The following is a 21506-nucleotide window of genomic DNA, read 5'->3' on the forward strand; positions in this document are numbered from 1 at the left end:
AAGATATCCTTGTGTTTTATATTCATATTATGAGAGAAACTAAATTTCTTATATGAAATTAAATTAAATTAATTACAGGAAATATGAATGAAGTATTATATTACCATATAAGTAGTTCACTTCTAAAATTAAGTTTAAATTAAAAAAGAAGGACTTCTGGCCTGTTTTAATTGCCGACGCGTTAACCAGATTTTCTTACGAACATATGTATGTCATACTCAGTATGATACTGCATTCTTTTTTAAATACTCTTGTAGATGAAAAATTACCGTTACTCTGTTCCTTCGAAATAAAATGAGAAACGACATTATTCATGCTCCTTTTATTTCGTCCATTAGATTTTTAGCAGATGTACAGGTGTGCGCCACTCAACCATGTAACCCTAGTTGAACGTGAATATAGCACAGCTGTTCCAAACAATTTCGAAGTCGAAGACAATTAATCGAGTTACACCGAACTATAGTTATCGATTAAACTCTGTAGTGAAATGCGTTCGCTGCGCAGTCGGAGTGTAATAAAATTTACGTGATCAATTGTATTGTCGATGAAACCACATTGATGTGCGTTGAAATAAAATTCGTATTTCTCTGACAACTAGAATCATTGGAAACAAAAAGAGTATTTAATGGATAGATTGGATATTTTATTAAAGCAATGGTGAAATTTATTACCGCCTTCGGGTATCTGAACTTTCATTTAAAAAGTTGAAACAGGAAAGTCGATATTTCAGGTATCGAAGAAATATTAATATAATTTGCAACGAATAACGTGATATGAGATCGAAGCTTTATCGATTTCAATCTGGAATATTTCTTCTACAAATCTTCCTGGATTCGATCGATACTGGATGTTTTTAGTGTGATTCCCTAATTCCAAAGGGACTTAAAACCGGATGTCGTAATCTGTTGGAAAGTTCCTCCGTAAAAACTTCGGGATTATTTCGTTTAATTTATGGACTGTTCCCGTGCCAAAGATTTTGATTTTAACCACGTGAAATCTTTCTCGCGAAGTCTCCTCTGAAAATTTTACTGCAAATTGGATCGTCACACATTTTACAGTTTTCAAATGTTTTTCCTTAACTATCTTACGAATGTTGATAATTAATTGACATTCTAAATGGACGAAACTTACATCTGTAGTAACGGTTTCGAATCAAATAGTATGTGTTTAAAGTTAGCACAGATGTTACTTGAAACTGTTATTAATTTACATTGGCACATATATTTATGCAAACTTTAATACCGGACATTAAATACTACTACTAACTCTAAACAGTGCTACACTTCATAATTTTTATAACATCGTTAATTATAATTATAAAGTACTAATGTATACATATAAGAAAGAATATTATTCGTCAGGGACCAAACATAATATAATTTTTTATTGTAATGTGATCTAGCCTCGACATTTATATTGATTAGGCACCGGAAGTTTCTGCAATTTTATAATTTTTCGAAATTAATGCATAAAAATTACATTTCGACAGAGTTTTATTTCCAGTATTAGGGGTTCTAATACATTAACAATAATACACGAATGGTATTAAATTTTATTATATTCTATATTTCACTGTACTTTCAATATAGAAGATGCTACAAATGTATAAACGTCGATATTCTAATAATGATTGTACCATTTATTCCAATATGAACTGTCGGAATAGTCGTTCGGCCATTCGCATAATTTATGCCATAATATCTCATAACAGTACCATGGTCATACCTGCAATTTGCGAGTCTACCCTAGCTATCGATCCTCGAATAACTTCCAATGAATTTAGCTTCGCTTTATGATGCGAATCCAGGGTAAAAAAAATATGTTTATCGATAGACAAGAAAGATCGTTCAGGTGGGAAACGGTCACTTGCTTGCATTACAAACAAAATACAGTATTCTTTAGAGAATAACGTCAGCATTAACGCGTTTTGTTACAGTGGCGAGCATTCAGGGCCCGGAGTTAGAAATAACACGTGTCACGCGCGTCCACATGGGACCGTACCTTTGCATAGCTTCGAATGGAGTGCCGCCAACAGTCAGCAAGCGGATCGTTCTCATTGTTCACTGTAAGTAACGAGAATGAACTAATTAATACCTTGATATTATATTAAATTGGTGTACATATGCAATGTTCATTTTAGTATTGGCGTTATTATATTGAACATTGTACGAATTTTGTTCGACAATTAAGATTAAATGGACTCTATACACGTTTTTAATTGAAATAGATGTGTTGCATTCATGTTATATTAATTACGTAATTATTATACTGAATTTGGAGATGACTCTTCGAAGACACTTTTAGTTGCCGTTTTTAGGCCAAATGTCGTCGTTGTTAAATAGTATTTTTTAACAGAGCCATCTTTATAATATTTATTTATAAATTTGACTTAAATGTATATCTGCTAATGGACATAGAGATAATGACCGAATTTAATTCATATTGAGTTTCTACCTTAACTAACTTAAGTATTTAACGTAATTGATTTTATTCTACCCTGGAACGGGTAGAGTACACTGTGAAATTTTTTAGTAAAGAATGGAACTTATGTTAATAATTTTCATTCATGTGCAACGATCTACACCTGAGCTGATTAATAATGAAAAAGCTGCACCCGTCTTAGGTGTAGCGTTATTAAATTGCTTGAAGTGTTGTTCTTTTTGATTTTGTGGAATAAATAAGTAACGAAATGTTTCAATAAACCTTAATTTGCTAATAATATGTTACTGGTCGCTAGTTTATTAATAGGCTTTTTGACCATAGTGCTTGTTGATAACGAGGCCACTAATTTACTTTCAAATCAGGATTAATAAAGAAATCATTATGTCATTAGAACTGTCGGTATATTTCAAACTTGTAATTTCTTACTGCAATTTCTACTATGATTAATAAGCTTCTTGACCACAGTGCTTATCGATAAGGAAACCATTAATTCACTTTTAAATCGCGATTACAAAAGAAATCCTTATGCTCTTAAAACTCTTACTCTGTTTTATACGTGCAATTCATCACTGCGATCAAACTATCCTATAAACAAATTCTTGATTGTTGATCGTGAACTCGAAAAAAATCTGTCCAATAGCTGCTAAAAATATAAGAAAAAAGTTGCTCAAATTCTAGATCAGAGGCTACAATTTCTTTCCTACAATCTGTTATTTCATTTCGTTTTGTTTTTATTTAAATCGACATTTCTCAGCGTGAAAATATCAGGTGTAACTCGCGTGTAACGAAAGTAACGGGTTACGAGTGCTAACGATGTAGGCTGCTGAAGAATTTCTTGTTAGAGGGGGGGTTCATAACGCACGCATGCTCGAAAATGCAATTTGTGGTCTCGCAACGCGGCCCTCTCGCGGATCTCCTCGCGAACGCACTGCATAATGACGCCACTTGGGACATCGTGAATGACAGATGCAGAGGGAGAGCATTGTCTCCGGGAGCTGAAGCGACGCCTTAAATATTTTCTGCCTGCGGCAGCGTCGAGGCCACCCGCTATCACGGGCCGACCTGTCGAGACTGTCACGGATTGATTAAAATAAGGGCCCTAGAAACGCCCGCGCGAGCTTTGTCGTGTGATTCCGTGTCGGGCTGATTCATTCCCGCGAACTAGTTATTCCTCGCTACTAACACAAACCACGAAAATAGTCATCGTACGAGTATCCTTCCAGTTGTCAGCGAGCGGATTAGAGTTTGACAATAGATTGAAGTAAATTGAAAGGGAATTGTGATATCTCGGGTCTCACGTTTGTAAATTGGACTGAATTACAATGTGTGGCAGTTTGTTTTGAAATTGCTGGAAGTTCAATTTCGAGGAAATCGATAATACCGTTGCTAGGGTTGCAAATGGTGGAAAAAGTGGACTTACAGGATTTTCGAGAAAATCAAACGGTTCACGTAATTCTGTTCTTTGAATATCTTATTTTGTTCGAATATTAGTAATACGAATTGAATGGTTTATGTGGTGGTGGTGGTGAGTTTTTTTGTGGTATTAGGTTCGTTTAATTTGGCGCAGTCATTTCGATGGGACTTTATTAACCCTTAAAGACACGGACCGTGAATATGCCATTCTTTTTCATTAGTTTGACAGGCAGTAGCAAGATTTTTGTTTATTTTTTTATTTAATGATTTTATATTTATAATGGCAGATAATTAGGTTAAAAGAAAATATTTTCTGTGTAAAAGGAATTTAAGGAAATAGAAAATTTCTCCGTACCAATCGTGTTTTTGAGGGGTAATACTGGGATTACCAAAGCATTCAAAATGATAGGTTTGCAAACTCTTACAAAAGTTATTAAAATACCTCATAACAGTGTATTTCCTATAATTCTTGGCAACTTTTGTTGCAATATATAAATTGAAGAAGTTCATTAATTTATCTATTTGCATATTTTCAACAAGCTGTGCCTAGTATCAGTGTGATAGAAATAGAAACATTTGTACCAGTATTGTTTTTCATCTTTTACAAATTGATCTCATGTATTTAATCGTTGAGAGTGATGGTATTGCTATAGTGTATAAATATATGAGGTAATACGGGACACCAATGTATTATTAGAACTTTTTTTGACAGTTCAACCGATGGTTTGGGTTGAAAACCAGTTAGTGGGCGCTTATGAGGGCCAGGCACTTACATTGGAGTGTCGCAGTGAAGCTTACCCAAGACCGATCACTTATTGGACGAGGCCATCGAACGAGACGATCACAAACGGTTCGTATGACTTCATTTTTCTTTTAAAAAAGAAGAAAATAGTGCAATAAGTAAGAAGCGTATAGAATCACAACAACAAACATGTATTTTGAATTTTATGTGTATCCATATGAAGAACCCGCGATGGAAAAATATTTTCCAGAATTTTATTCGTTTCAAGAAAAAGGAAAACCTATGTGACATATCGACATGTTATAATATACACATAGGAAAAGGTAGGTATACAGAGTGTCCTCAAAATTGTAGTGCAACTGGCCGGGTCGTGATTCTACATGGAAAAATAAGTTCGAAAAACGGAATAACATTTTTTCATTTAAGACTTCATTTTCGAGATCGAATCGAATTTGAATACCTGCTGGATACGCGTGCATTTACTAAATAGGACGTGGTTAGCGTGTCTGTGCAATGCATTCCGTTTCTACTTACTACCATGACGAATACACGCGTTTCAGATAATTTTCGAAATTCGATATTCTCGAAAACGAAACCTCAAACGAACAGAATTTAATCAATTTTTTCGACTTATTTTTTTCTGTACAATCACTACCGGACTGTATCACGACTTAGTAAAATATTCCATATCCTCTGTATTCATAGAAAAATGTAGAAAGTTAAACAATCGATACTCAATATTCCAATATTCCAATTATAACACCCAGTTCCGTTTTTGACTACTGTTAACGAAGTGGCGATCGATAACGAAAAACTTCGTTTTCATAGCAAATACGTTGGCGACCGGAACCGCGAGATCTCGTTTTGGACGGGAGCATGATTTATTTATTACTTCCTGGATAACTGAATTTTCTTTATATTCGGTTACTGTCGGATTCGTCGCTGAAGATATTTTCAGTTTGGCGTCCTGAGTTCGGCGAGCAAACAAGTATGTACATCAAATTTCAACGAAACTTTGTCGGTCGCCAGTGTCTAAAGTGCTCGATACAGTCGGTTCGGGAAGTAAGTTAACGCTCCCTCTAAACTGTTTAAATTTACGAAAAATTTTGTACGTTATATTACCATGGGATACAACGTTCTACTGTTTCTTTCACCACTTATCGAAGATTCACTAGACTATTGAGTATTTACTTTAGGAGCACTTTGACGAATCACAGGGTATTTCCGAAATGGCGGTACAACCCAAAAGGATGTGATTCTAAATTGAAAAATAAATCAAGAATGTAGAACAACATTTTTTCGTGAACCACCATTTCAAAAACATATATTAAATACGATTTCTCGTTAACTAACTTTCGGAGGTGATTGTACGTATTCAGTTAAACGTACTTACCTCTGAACGTCGAAGAATAAAACGTAGGAAAATCGAGCACAATCACTCACACGATTTAAAATCGCAGGTCTAACCAGTTCACCCGATTATTCTGTCAAACAAAAGAAATTGTCGCATTTACCACTTGAATATCCAGTTCATTCAGCTCAAATCCCTGAACCATTGAAACCATTCAAGCATGATAAACCGCAACGGACATAAAGGTAGATTTAAGCGTTTCCAGTTTAATTCGCCGTTAAAAAAAATCTCCAGACGATCTATATTCGTATGTGTACGCGTGATAATTTCTTCCGAGCCCTAAACCTGTACGGGTTTTTTTATTCGTTTCACTTCATTACCCCTAGACACGACGATTTCGCTCTAACATCGTTGCTTCGCTTCAAATGCCAGGTCTAGACCCCCTTGACGATAATTAATAACGCTTTGACTGCCAAGTCACCCAAATATTAATGCCACGTAGATTGCAAGAAGGGCAGAATTATTGAAATACCGTGACGAAATCTTGCGTAAAATTATTATCGCAGTATAATTTGAAACAAGACCAACACCCTCTATTAACTACACGCATATACAGTGTGATCCAATAAGAATTTTTTTCGAGGTGGTCGACTTTCATGGGCTGCAGCGCCATTTTTATTTCATACTTCAAATCAAACGAAATTTGTGTTTATAGTTTAAGAAGTGATAAACATATAAGAGAAACGTTTGGCATAAATATCTTTCACCAACAAAATTCTTGACAAATTTTAACAAAATCGCATGTCAGAGTAGAATGCCCCTTTAAGTCATACATCGTCGAAAATACAGGGTGGCTTAATAAGAATTGGTATTTGAATATCTCCATTGTTTTTGGAGATATGGGAAAAATTTATTAACAACAATTCGTCAATATAGAGGACAAAGGGCAACGAATGAAAAACGGTATTAAACAATGTCGAATGTTGAAATGTTATTGTCAATCATTTATATGTCATGTAATATACCCAAAAATACAACAAAATATTTCTTTGGTAATTTTTAAATAATTTGCGAATGAAAGGGTTAAAGGGCGACCCGAGCTTCAACGCCTGAGAGGTTGTGTTCGTCGCGCGTGCCTGCATGCACGGGTTTAATTGATAACCAAGCCGCCCTCCGCTATCCCTGGCCAGCACGAAATTAATAATAAACGCGTGATATTCCGTACATATCTTAATTCACATTCGGAACGTGAATTATTGTCCCTCCGCTGGCCGTTAATTGCCGCGGCGAGTGTGTGGAAACATTTATTTCTGAATTAATTGATACGTCGACCGGCCGTCGAGTGTTTCAGCGTAGGGAAAAAAAAAACTTTCGGCCGTGGCGTGACAGGAACTCGTTAAACTTACAGATTGAACCGAACGAAATGGACGACAAGAAAGACACGGACAAAAGTGGGGGGGGGGGGGGGGCGCCGGGCCAGGTGTTGAAAAAGTGATACGAAACAGAGCGCAAAATTGTTTCTCGGCCAGGCGATGGCCACGTGATAGAATTTCCTCTAGTTTCTTCTTCGATGGTCGACGCGCGACGTTTCATCCCCCCCTCCCCCTCCCTACCCCCCACGGGTATAAACGTTTCGCGAAATGAAATGTGTGTTTGATCGACAGTCGATTTTTTTCGAGGATGGAAAAGAAACGCAGAATCTTGTGTACACACGTCACACGCACGCACGTGTACAATACAAGGTTTTCATTGAAAAATATAAATCACGGGTTTCTCGAATGTTGTCGCTGCGTGAGAGAAAAATGTTGTATATCGGCGTGATACCGTAAACGTTGGAATGTGATTAATATTGCTTTTATAACTGGGCGTTTGCGAACGTGACAGAATTACTCTGCGTTTTGCACGCTGTCGAAATGTTAATATTGTATAGTGGACGGGGAGAGACCAAATTTTCCCATTCTGGAAATTGCTGTGTGATCTGTTTTTCTCGGTGCTTGATACGTTTCAGAAGTACGGATTGGAAGGGAATATAAAAGTGAAGAATGTTAATAGAAAAATTAGATTGACGGGTTAAGAAACGATATTTTGAAATGGTTTGTAGAATGTTTGAATGGTAAAAAATGAAGGGAAAAATATTGAAAATTAACAGAAATTGTTACTAAATATTTGTTACATTGTTGACGATGTTAACTCTATTAGTTGTTTGCATAAGCCACGAACGTCGCATTCGAGTTAGTGTAGGTACTATGATTTGTTTTTTTTTTTATCGATAGGAACTTTGAACCTTTTTTACCAGAGAAATGTCAAGAATTGTAAAATATAATTGCAATGTATTTCGAGTGACAGACGTTGAAACACCTTAATAACGATTTGAAACTAGATTATTTAAATATCGTTCCAAAATTTTTGCGCAAACATAATATCGCAGTATCATTTAAAACAAGACCAACAGCCTATATTAACTAAACGCATATATTTTCGACGACTTATGACTTAAAAAACGAAATAAAGTGTGTTGGGATATACGCGGCTTTTTTCACTGTGGCAACCAACGTGATAAAGTTTGTCGACAGAAAAACGGCCATTAATTTTGCATACGCCTGATATTAGGTTTACAAATTAATTCAGCTCTTTTTTTCACCATTTTGAATGCTGATTTACGAAAATTCATATACAATTAAAGACCATACGAAAAAAAAACATGGTAAGTTCATGATTGTTGATTTTCTGATTTTTATGTTATCTCGTAATTCAGCCTTTTACTAAATTTTGACAAAGACTGATTCAAGGAATCCAGGTATAATGGATTAGGACAAGGAAGGAAGCTTCCTTGGACGTTTACCGTTTCGCGTGGATGTGACCCACCGAATCGACCAATCAGCCTTACGGGAAACCTCGACAGTTTTTAGCCAATAGCAAAGATTCTCCTTTTCTCGTAGTTTGTCTTACTATTTAATCAGTCAACGTCTCTGTACATAGACCACATCACCTCCGTAACTCTCAGTTATTTAATCTATCTTGTTAAGAAATAGTGATTGTTGTGCTCAAGTGTTTGTTCTCTTCGTATGAAACAGTCACATAAAGTTAATTCTGCCCGTGAAGTGAGGAAGTACGAAAACTAGTCGCGCTAAAAACTTTGTGACGCAATAAGACGTCCAAGTGGAACGTGGGAATCATATAATAAATCTACGAAAAACACAATATTAAAAACTCACCTTAAAAAGTGAAATAACAATTTACGGATTACCTAATCAGTGGTTCTTTTAAAAAAAAACTATTAAAAACTACTAAAGATATTTAAAAACTACTACTTAACTGTTATTTGTCACACTCTACATATAGGAAAAGCGATTTTTCCTATTTTTTACTATTCTAGTTCTTATTTAAGAAACACGTACTACTACGTTTTCGTTTTTGAAAACACGTACTACATACTACGTCATCCGACATGAAAGTGTTTACAGAATGAAAAAGCTGACAAGTCCACGAAACTTGATAAAAAGCCAAGGGCATATTTGCAGTGTTCAAAAGACCGATTAATCTCGAAACCAAATAAAAACACAGTTTTCGTAATATAGGATTGTTTGACAGCGTTTCGAACGTAAAAAGTGCACCCCCTGCAAATAACGGAAAATCTGTCTCATGTTTTCCGCCCGTGATATTCTATCGAAAAAAAGTAACCCTCGTTATTTCCACGAATGTTAAAGCACCATAAAACCGCGAAAGGGCGGGCGAACACCGAAATTTAAAACGGAAATATAATCGGTTCAATGTAATGGGTCCGCCGAATTAATTTGTACGCCTAATATATCATCCCGTTTCGGTGTGTCGTGCATAATTTATGGGTCCAGTGTACACGTTTCCTCGGTTTAATCATGATAAGTCACGAGTAAATACCTGGGGTGCCGCCGCCACCCCGTATCACCGGTTTGTCGGGGCGCCCAAAACATCATGGTCCACCGGCCATTGGACGTCGCCGTAAAATGACACACGGGGCGAATTACGCGTGGCCTCTCTGGCGTGCATCCACTTTACAAGGTTTCATAACATTTACCGGACCCCTGGCACATAAACAGGCTGCAAGTTTACCCCGTCCGTCCGTGTGCCTTCTTCAGCGGGCGAGGCGGGTCGCCGGGTTCTCGGTAATAAAACAAGCGAACTTTTTAACGAACGACAACTGTAATTACACGGTAACGAAATTAGAGGCGTAACTTGGCCGTGACCAGACCACCCCCTACCCCATTTCTACACGGCGGATAATTCGCGCGTGTGTTTTGCGAACATCGGGACGAAAGGGGTGAAACGTTGGCACCGTATTTTTTCCATTATGAGAGTTGGTTACTTTTTGTTTTTGAGAGAGAGATTATGATCCTGTTACGGGATCCAGAAATTATTTTGACTGACGAATAGGTGGAAAGTATTGGGTTGTAGAATCAATTTTGTTTTTCAGTGCGATTTGTTTTAGGTATTTTAGAATCGTTAAATGTGGGATAGAAAAGATTGTAACTCGTTGGCGAGAGTGTTCGTATTTACGAAATGAAATGCCTATGTTGAAAGACCTTTATTTCATCGAGTATAAATTGGAATAAGGACACAATAGAAGGGAACAATGAGGAGTACAGTGAAATTCAAAAGGACAGGTATATTTTATTCTTTCTTTCATAGATAACAACTATAAGGTCGAGACAATACCGAGTGGATACGAGATAATGATGAGGCTCACCATAAAGTCCGTACGACCTCAGGACTTTGGATCATTCCGATGCCTGGCGACCAATTCACTGGGCGAAACTGACGGGAAAATAAAACTTTATAGTAAGTACAATTTTCACTGATCGTCAGGTACTGGTATTTTAATTTGACAATTACTTAACGGGCAGATAACGTAACAGTGTAAAAGAATAATATTTAAGTCTTGTTTAATTTCGTTTCAAACAGAGTTGACCTAATTTAAATTCATAAAGAATTACAATGCATGCAGCATCTACGTATTGTATTTCTATTTTACAACCATTAGTTAATACAATATTGGTATCAAGCCACTATAAAAAGTGTTCAATTAAACTTGATAGCAAAGTATTTCTAGTCTCTCTAAAAACGTAACTTTATAATATTTTACAAAGATGGCGGTAAATTACAAAAGCTCAACAAAATTCCACTGTTCGAACGGACGTTCTATTTTCATTGTTATCGCGTGCAACGATAAGCGTGTTGAAATGAGAGATCACCAAGTTGTCCAATCAAAACGAATTTTTGTTTCTGCTATGATTTATTCAGGTCCCGCAGCTGCACAGCAATTTCATAACTGGTAAACTTTTCTACTTATCAGTTGGCGAAATCCTCTCGTTATCGTAACTTCTGTTAATTACACGGGTCTCTGCAACCACTCGATAATATCGGATCGAGAGAAAGAGAGTGGCCCCACTTGAATATTGTTGATGGACCTACCGGAGTCGCTTAGCTCAGCCTTTTCGAGCCACTCTATCGCAGTCAATTAATTCAACTTAATAAATGCCGTTCTACTTTGGCCATTGTTTCGAATCAAAGACGGACTTCCGCCGTGGGGCTTAAGCGTTCCGCGAAGTTAAACGACCGAAAGGGAACTCGGACCCCGCGTTTCATTCCGATCGGCTGACTCCGCGGCTTAACATCGCGGGAATTATGCTATAGACAGTAATAAAATCGTATACATTTGCATTTATTTCTCTGTGATCGACAATTCCATAGTACGTTGCTATATTTAAATTGTCATTCTTTTCAAACTTCACGCGACTGTAGTAACTTCAATGCGACCCTTCATTCTTCTCTAAACAATTAGATCCCCCCCTAATTTAATGGAACAATATTTTTTTACATTGATTTCGTAGCTTCTTTCGTTTACAATAATTTCGTTAAATATTACTATAAAATTTGTTGAAACATATCCGTTCCAATTAGAATATATTAATTGCACCAATAAGTAATCCATTGTTTTTTAATCCTTTCGAGACTGACTGGGAAATACGTCCCAAGGTAACTTTTACAATATGAGCTAGGATAAATGATTCCAAATTCAATTATTTACTTTTATGAATACAATTTATAAAGAGAAAGATATATTACATATTCAGCACCCAAGGTGAACACGTTACCATACACGTTACCATTCACAATATTGTAATTAATTACCTTATTTTATCAACCATTTGTCTTTGTTAACTATTTGTTGAGACATTTCAATGAGTAAACTTATTTTTCAGTTATCATTTTTTCTGTCACTATTGAGACCGACTGGGACATATGATCCGATTGCAAAGGACTAATAAGGTCTAGATGTCCCATTTTGAAAACTAGTATTGACCTATATTTTTTCATTTTTTAGTGCATTATAGCCAATATTATTATATAATTCAGTTCATCGTTAAAAAATGATCCCTCTCGAAAATTACGAGGCGGGCTACTTTAAATTCAAAGTACCTTTTCGATCTTGAATTAAGTAATAATCACTGTGAATATAAATTAAACACCCTTGACTACTATGGAAACGAATACCAAATTTGTGAAGAAATAGCAGATTACTTATTTATTGTCTTACTTATTGTCGCACCTAATAGTTTCACTCTAGGAACATAAATGACGTAATTGCAAAATGTAAACGCCTCCAGGCTTTTTACTACTATGAAGGATCTGTAAATTCATTTTTCAAAAATGCACATAATTTGAAGCAGGAAATCCTCTCCTTCGCAAAGGTTTCATAAACCAACCGAGCGTTCCTTAATTACGAAACGGTTAAATTCTGCGCGATGACGTTACATTAATTAATCCCGTCGAGTTAATTCCCTTATCCTCGAGATACATTAACCGAGGATCTCTTGTCCCTTCAACACTTTGCCCATTCAACTTTTACTAACAATTATGAAACCCTTGTATCTCTTCTTCGTGTTTCATTTCCATAAAAACACGTCGGTGATTTCAATGCCTATCACTCTACGGGAATGACTTAGCCATTGAATGTAAAGTTAATTGAATAAACAAACGCCTCTCCACCAACAAACAACGATGTAAATGTTGGAAAGTTACTTATTATCGTGACAGTGCATCTGGCTTTGTGCAGGAAAGTATATTAATAATCTGGTAATTAAAATATTTTAAAAGTTCAAAAGAAATTGAAAATTTTGATTAATTTATATTTCACTTTGACATTACACAACAAACAAACTTTTGATCACATCAGTTCCCATTTTTATATTTTTCGCGTAATTTCAATACATGTTACACTTTTCATGGTTACTTTAAAAATGCATAAGACGTGAAATTTCGTACACCGATACGGTTTAATGGCAGCCTCTTTGCTCGTATTAACGGCGAAATTATATCAAACATTTTTTCCCACTGTGTTAAGGCTGAGGTTCGTTTCAAAAGATGTTTAAGAACTTGAAGTGACGTTTCTCGTTAGCTAACAACGTTAGTAGCGTAATTTATCCTAGAATGAAGGAGAGCATAGGGCTGAATATCGTGGGAACCGTATTTTGGATCACGTTGGATAATGATGGACAAATACAGCGTCACATCACGTGAAAAGTCTCGAATAAATGTCCCGAATTAAGTTTAAATATCGATTTTCGGAAAAAAATAGCGCAGGAATATCTACAATGCATCCAAAGAGTAATTTTCCAGTAATTAAAGTATCTATCCAGCAGCCAACCGAGTTGCCACTACTAATAAGAATTTCATACACTGTGTGGCATAACTATAACACTACTCTAAAATTTTCAATCGTTACGTATTGTATTTAAAATAAAAACGAACTACTCTTTTCTAGGGAATATAATATATCCTTTTCTGGGGAAATATTATGTTGCAATACGATTTCAGACATTGCATACTTGGTTCAGTTTTATTTTAACCACAATATGTAAGAATTGAAAGTATTATAGTGGTCTTATAGTTATGCCACACAGTGTACTTCTATAATAAAACCGAATTTTTTCATTAAATTTTCTTCGACCTACCAAGTACAGTAATTCCTATGCAGAAAGATCTGCAAAGAATATCAGCAAAAAGTGATGCGTTTTCGGTGTCCTTTTCACTTTAAACATTATTTAAACATATTTAGATATCTATAATATAATAATAATGTATATCATTTTGTTCGGAAGTGTCCAGAGAATTATTTCGTGTCGAAAGAAATTGCATAACTATTACTGTAAAATCACAACACAGTTCTAAACTTGAAAATTTGCAATTTTCCTTAAAATTGGTTTTTTCAAAAACTGGACATGCTAGAAAGATACGGTTTGCAAATTCGTATTCATCTCATGAAGATCTATAAGAAACGCTTATTGAAAAGTCAAAAAATTTGTAGGTATTGAACAGTGTAGGTAATTAATCACCTATCGACTTATAGTATCGACAAGCTTTCCGCGATGGGAACAAGCGTGCATATCGAAAGGGTGCAAAAAGAAAGCGTCGGGAGGAAGAAATTTGACGAATGGCGAGAAGAAGGGAACGCTCGGTCGGGTACTTAATTATCGATAATTGTAAATCAAGCGCGCGACAAGCGTCACCGCGGAGCTCCTCGAGTAATTTGCCCCCGCCATCTAATTGAACAGACCCCGCGTACCCCCGAGCCACTTTCGAGTTTCCTCAGATTCTTTTTCCTTTTTCTTTTCTTCTTCATCTTTTTCTTCCCCGCGGCGTTGTCCACGTTTAACTACGTTAGCAATAATTAGCGGCGGAGAACGAGCTGCGGCTTACATGCTTCATTAAAGTCGATTAACTTCGACGGAGATCTCGTTCGATGTTGAGGAGAAGCAAATTTAGCGGACAATCAGGCTGAGTGGGCCTATGAGGGGCGAGTCGTGAAGGGGATACTTTGAGGTGGACTCCAAGCTCCTGAGCAAATTAACGTGACGGTAATGGAAGGCATGGTTTTAGTTGCGTTTCCGTCGTCTTAACGGTCAGAATTGTAATTTTCTCTTTTGGCGAATTGTTTTCGTAAATTTAATAATTTTGTAATAATTTCGGCATAGTAATATTGTAATAATTGCCATTTTGGGGAGTTTAACGTTTCTGATTTTGTGTTTCGTATGTAATTCTTGGGAGATGCTGGAGAGAGAGATAGATCCATCTACTGAATTATATATGGCAGAATGGTACTAGGAAATGTTTATTTTAACGTCGTCTGTGACGCAGGACGTTTATGGTCGTTCGTAGACATTGGTGCTCAGTTATGGGCTCCAGTAAATAGTTAAAGTTACACGCTATTAGGTCGCGAAAAAGTGGAACGTTTCAAAAATTACATTTGGAGAAGCTTTAGTCAATTGTTAAAAATACTTCAGATTACTTTATACAAAATTTTTTCGGTTTCTGAGTCTTAGGAGGTTCAAATTTTAAATAGAATTTTTCCGAGGAGTTATTATTTTTTCTGAAATTAGTTACGTAAATAGTAGACACAATTTTTAAAATTATCCTTTTGCGTTGCTTCTTTATGGAAATCTGTTCAACTTCTAAAAGGATCAATAATTCTTTTATGTAGTATATTTTCTAGAAATTAAAATCAGATAAAGTTTAGTTACCATTGATTTAACAATAATACAATGCAAATGGAATAACTGTTATAGTTGAGGTAAAATCGATTTCGGCTTTTTCGTGTTATTACCCTGCCGCCATTTTACTGTTCCCTGCCTTTTTGATGAAATCTGAATGCGAACGCCCTCTCTACCTGACACAGCGAAGCAACACGCTACAGCGTAAACGTAATGACCGCGGTGTGAATGATTCATAATAGAAGGTAATGCCCTCAAAACATTGTACTCGTGTATCGAATAATTTCTGTCCGAAAAAAAAGCAACTACAAAACGATTCGAATAATACTAGATCAATTTTAGGAATTTCATGTAAACTATGCAGTATATCGAAGTTTCTTTTTCCAATTAAATCATGGAATATTAACACTGGAACTACCGACGATATCTGTGATCATGCGAGAAATATTCTATACGTAGTTTAAATGGTTTCAAGAGACGAATCAGGTGGTGGAAAAAATTATACAAGTGGATTGAACATTTTTAGAGTAAATTTTTTATAAGTAAATTTCAAATTCTAGAGTTCAAGGTCATTTCAAGTTCATATTGTTATACTTGGATAAATGCATATTATCCTCTTGCCTTGCGATTTTCTTGACGTCTACAGTCTTCGGAAATACTTTATTATTACTAGCTTCCTAGAAACAAAATGAATTATGTACTAATTGCAAGTGTACATTTACTCTAATATCTTAAATATTAATACCAGCAGAACAGTATGTCACTTCGACTCAAAGAAAATGAATAATATTTATGTCTATGAAACCCATATTGAATATCGCCACCACGAGTTCAACTCGATGTCATAAGGAAAGGGGTTAATGTTGGCTATAACATACAACAGGAAAAATTATGTACATATACGTAAAGAAAAATGGGTCACCTTGAAAAACCATTAAAAAATGACACTTATAAAAAATGTTTGATCCCATCCGATTCGTCTCTTGAATCCATTTAAACTACGTACAAAATATTTCTCGTATGATGACAGATAGAGAAAATATTTAGGTGGCCTGTTTTAAGTGGAACACCCTGTATATGGTTATAAATTGTTAGTCATCGTTGCAAGAGTATACTGACAGGTTATTTTCATTTGCTTAATAGTTCCAGCTTTAATCTCACTCGTTTCACTTTTCCGACATGGAGACCTTCTAAACATACAATACATTTGCACTTTCGTTCGCGCATCCATTGTCTATGTTGTAACAACTCTGCAGGGTTATTTAAACACGGGGGCAGGTAGAATGCTGCGTGACGAATCGTAATCGTGGCTGCACAGACCGCGCAGAAACAATTGTAATTACAGCATCGAAATGGAATTCAACAATGCAAACCGGCATAAACAAAGGGCAAGTTTGATTACCTAACCACGGACGGTATAATATTTGCTCGAACTGTTCTCCTATTGCCGTAGGTATTTTAACTACGAAGAATAAGATTATTCTTCCATTTAAAAATTTCCATCGGTAATATTCGAAACGCAAATCTAATTAAGTCTATAAAAAAGACTTTAGTTATAAAGTTTCATTAATACACAATGCAAATTCAATATACGATCCATCGGCGGTGAACAGCAATCGAGTAATTACTCTTCAAAAAGTTTCTCAACTAAAACTTTCTCCCTTCAAATACCCCCCCCAAAAAAACACGAATGTAATTCCGTCACTGCAATTCCTTTACAATGAATCCTCCAAGAATTCTCTTCCGAGCAATTAAAGGCGGACGAACGTTCGATAAATTAAAATCCTCGCCGTTTGAAACCATAAAAGAACCCGCTACAATTACACCCACGTCTGGTCCGTTAAACGGCTCCATTAGTTTTCTTTTTTTTTTCCTTTACAAACCGTTCGCGAACAAAACTTTCACGAACGGAATCCTCCGATATGAAACGAAGTAGTCCTATCGATACGCTCGGGTTAGGGGTAGCCTATCGATGGCTCCTCGAATGATCGACCACGTCCGCCACCGCAATGGACAGCGCGTTTTGTCATCTTGTCTTTTTAGACGAGTAATTAAGGCCGAGCTTACTACTTTCGTACCGGGTCCGATCGAGCCGGCGGGAATTGGAGAATGAATATCATCGGCGGACACTCGACGGGTTCGACGTAGCGTGCAAGTGACAAGAGGCTCTCCGGGTTTTGCGGGACGCCACGCCGGCTGGTGGACGACATTCCAATACGTCAAAGCCCGATGGCGTAGCCGCGATCGGTCCCCGATCGGTTGGCCGATTATTTTTCCGGTGATTACTCGTCGTTGGTTGGTGATCGAGGGGGGGGGGGCAAAGGGTAGAAAGGTGAGGGTTTCAGGGGTGGTTCGAGGGTGGCACAATCGGGTCGAGATATCGCAACGCGTCATTTTCGCTGCCGAGCCCAGGTTGGTACATACCACGTGATCCGACATAAAGCGGCTTTTCACCGTGGTGTATAACAGTTTGACGGCCGTTAAATCCTCGCCTAGACTTGACGGCGTGATGAGATCCCACCAGCGCTCTGTTCATCTTTATTAATGAACAGATCGCCGATAATGTGCGTTATCGTCATCGTGAACGCCAAACTAGCCCGGTTACATTGACGGGCGTCGATATCCTGGACGCGTTTGCGGCCCTATTCTCGTTTCAACACCCGACCACCATCACCATCTGGCCGTTCTCTATTGATTCCGGGACAAATTTCGAGATGCACACACGCGGATCGAACTCGATGTTCGAGGCGGAATACGATCCCTGGGTGGATTTTATGCGGTTACTGTGTGTATGAATAGACCGAATTCGATAGGATTGATAGATCCCTGACGGAGGCTCAACCGCGGGTTTAGCCTTCGCTTATACTCGCGAACTTTTAGTTAACCAATTGCGACTACTGTTGGGGAGGTTTTGGTCTAGAGCCCACACAAGAGTAGGTGATTTTTCAATATCGAGGTGTATATGGGAAAGTACGACAAAGAGTTTTATCGGTTTAGAATATTTTTGGAGATGTTTTAAATTATGGAAATTAATTTTTTTTTTTTTAATGCAGTGTTTTGTCATTATTTTCGACGACTGGTCTCTCTCGAGAATTACTTTATCGGGAATCATTTTCTAGATACGAAGGAATTCTATTTTTAGGGCAAGTATAACATTTACTCTGAATCTTGAATGTTGACACCAGTGAAATAGTATTTCACTAAGATTCAGTGTGACCCCCTGAATATCTTTTTTTAATTGTGAAAACGCGAAAAATGTTTTAGACGTTATTTGAATGGTATTTAGGGGTGAGTACCCTGCAGACGTTGTTTTTTTCTCGAAGTTTTCTAGGACATCGACGTTTCTTTTCAAATAATTATATATTTTTCAAGGTTCTATCACAGGACATATCAGAATGTATTTTTTTTATTAGCTACGCGACGCAATAGGAAAAAATATGTAGTTATTTGAAAACAGACATCGATGATCTTCAAGAAAAATGCAATTTGCTTGATACCTATAATTAGGTTCAATAACAAAATAAAATCGAAGCAAATAAAGAAATTATATCTTTTTTTCTAGTTTCTTTCTGTACGATAACGATGGTGTCTTTATTTTCTGTTTAGTTCTATCAAGGTGTCCCTTCCGTTTTACGCGTACTTATTCATTAATCAGGCTACAGTTCCACCTTTCATCACGAGCAACGGCGGTGAACTAATGGCCTCCCCCTAAGCTAACATTGATGAAGTAACAGCACGGGGCATGTAATACTCGGATTTATGGGAAACTGATAAGCCCATAGAGTCATCGATCTGTATTCAGAGTTCTCGCGTAAATAGCGCGACAATTATTTTTCACTCGAACCACTCGAAATACACGGTGAAAATTTCATATCGATAGAAGTAACTCCCTTATAACACGGTGGTTAGATTCCTAAAAATGGCTATTTTATGCAAATTCGTATAATACAAAACTATGGTACAAACTAATGCTAAAAAAAAGTCACTCATTAATTCTCCACGTTGTACAGAAAATGTAAATTACATTCAGTGTTATGAACAATCTTCATCAAAATGAATCATGGCACTGTAATAATGAATTTTTAAAAATAATTCTCCTCTGGTTCCACTCAAATCAATCAGTAATTGATCAACAATCCATTAGTTCTTCGTTAATTTTGTCGTGTGTTGATTTTTTATGGGTGAAAGAAAATTGTGGTACAAACCGAAAGGATGTGATTGTACAATAATAAAAAATAAGTTTTCACGGTTCTTCAAATCGTTCGTCAATTGAATAGGATTTTCACTTTCTACTTATTATCACTATAAACATGTACACTTTAGATGAATCTAAAAAATTGATTGTCTTGGAAACAAAACATCATACCCAAAAATATTATTCCACATTATCGACTTTTTTTGCATAGAAAATCACATCCTCTCGGCTTATACCACCATTTCAGAGGCAGGTTTCCAAAACTAAGCAGAACCACACTATTCCACAGAAACTTCATCCATGCTACAAGAATACCATATTATTCGACGATTCGAACTCCCGAACCGCGTCAAAGCGAAACCGTGCTATAGGATTCCCACGTTGTACGCGGGGTTGCCTGTACTCGAGGTTTCCAATTCTAAAATATTCATTTCTTCCGCAACAACGGATACTCCACGATACTCCCGTGTCTAACACGCGAAACCCGTCGTGTTTCAGAGATCGATCGTCCGCCGACGACGCGTAGGCCCGGCACGCGGCGTGAATCGAAGAAAGCCTGGAAGATCGATCACAGCCACGAAAGGAAGACAGCTGGTATGAAGGACGAGCCGATGCCGAAGAGTCTGGACACCGAGGACGAGCAGATCGATTTCCAGTCGGCGACAGCCTCGTCGCTATTCGATCGTCATTTGCTCGCTAATCTGGGCATCACCGCGGTCACCGTTATCCTTGCCGGTCTGTCGACGTAGGTGGGTCTTTCTGTGGGATCAATCACATCAGAAACTGTTCGAACCGGGTCTCGACGGGTCGTAATGGGTCACGGGCACGAATTCGCCGGGTCGAATACGCTGGAACGCACGGATTAGACTGATCTTGGCGGAGGATTCAAATGAAAGTCTCTTCCTGTCTGCACACGGAACTCGTGGCAACGACGAAGAAATTATGGATTCTGTGGTGTTTCGTGGAATTAGGGCTAGGTCTGCCCGACCGTGATGTGTGACCAGTGGGACAAGTAGTGGTGGGTAATCAAACATGTTTGACCCTTTAGCTACGTTACTGCAATGTAGGCTGGCAGGAATCACGATATGCTCTTCGGTTACTTGACTATTTTCAATCATTTCGTGGAGGATTTTTCATACAGGAAAACGAAATAGAATTGTTAAGAAAACGATGCTTATCTAAAGTCATATTTTGTCATTGTTTGATAAGTTTTATTTAGTAGTTCATGGATAAGGGACATTAGTCTCGGTGGTTCACCTTGTGGATACAGGCTATAGCTGGCGTTAGGAACGAAATGATTGAACATTTGACGAGGAGTTTAAGAAGTTCCAAGCTGAGTTTGATTATGGGGAAGGGTTCGAATTGAAGTCTGATGACGTTTGAAAATCCAAACAGTCTGATGACTAGACTGCGGATTTTTCTGCAAAATAAAAGTTTCTAAAGTAATTTATAAAGACAGGAGCAATTGTGGAAATTTATTGTCCTTCTTAAGCATCTTATTGGGTTCAGAATAAAATAAAAAGCTCGTTGGATCCGATGAAAGTTTTGTTTTTCATTGTATATCACAGAGCTCTATAGGCTATAAATGCATAAAATCCGCAGTCTACTCATGACGTTTCAAACACCAAAGAGTTTGAGGACGTTTCCAACTCCAAACAGTCTGATGACGTTTCAAACACCAAAAAGTCTGAGGAAGTTTACAACTCCAAACTTTCGATCGGCTGTAATTTACGGGACAAGGGTATCGATGAATAACTGACTGTGAAACCTCCGATACCCTACCATCTCGAATCGCTCGAGCGACGATCGCGAATCTTGCAGCTTAAGGTTTTGAAG

The 21506-nt window shown here is 37.2% G+C and overlaps 1 protein-coding gene across 1 annotated transcript in view; it reads left to right on the forward strand.

Moving 5' to 3' along the window:
* The window catches only part of LOC107187502 (neurotrimin-like), a 173761-nt gene extending 153342 nt beyond the window's left edge, over positions 1–20419 (forward strand). The window contains exons 5-8 of the mRNA XM_015575621.1: positions 1937–2065; positions 4568–4705; positions 10614–10763; positions 20169–20419. Of these exons, the coding sequence (XP_015431107.1) occupies positions 1937–2065; positions 4568–4705; positions 10614–10763; positions 20169–20419 (668 nt within the window). The remainder of the gene's footprint in view (positions 1–1936; positions 2066–4567; positions 4706–10613; positions 10764–20168) is intronic.
* The last annotated feature ends 1087 nt before the right edge of the window (positions 20420–21506 follow it).

This window comes from Dufourea novaeangliae, unplaced genomic scaffold (assembly GCF_001272555.1).
Source record: "Dufourea novaeangliae isolate 0120121106 unplaced genomic scaffold, ASM127255v1 scaffold89, whole genome shotgun sequence".
In the NCBI taxonomy this organism is placed as follows: domain Eukaryota; kingdom Metazoa; phylum Arthropoda; class Insecta; order Hymenoptera; family Halictidae; genus Dufourea; species Dufourea novaeangliae.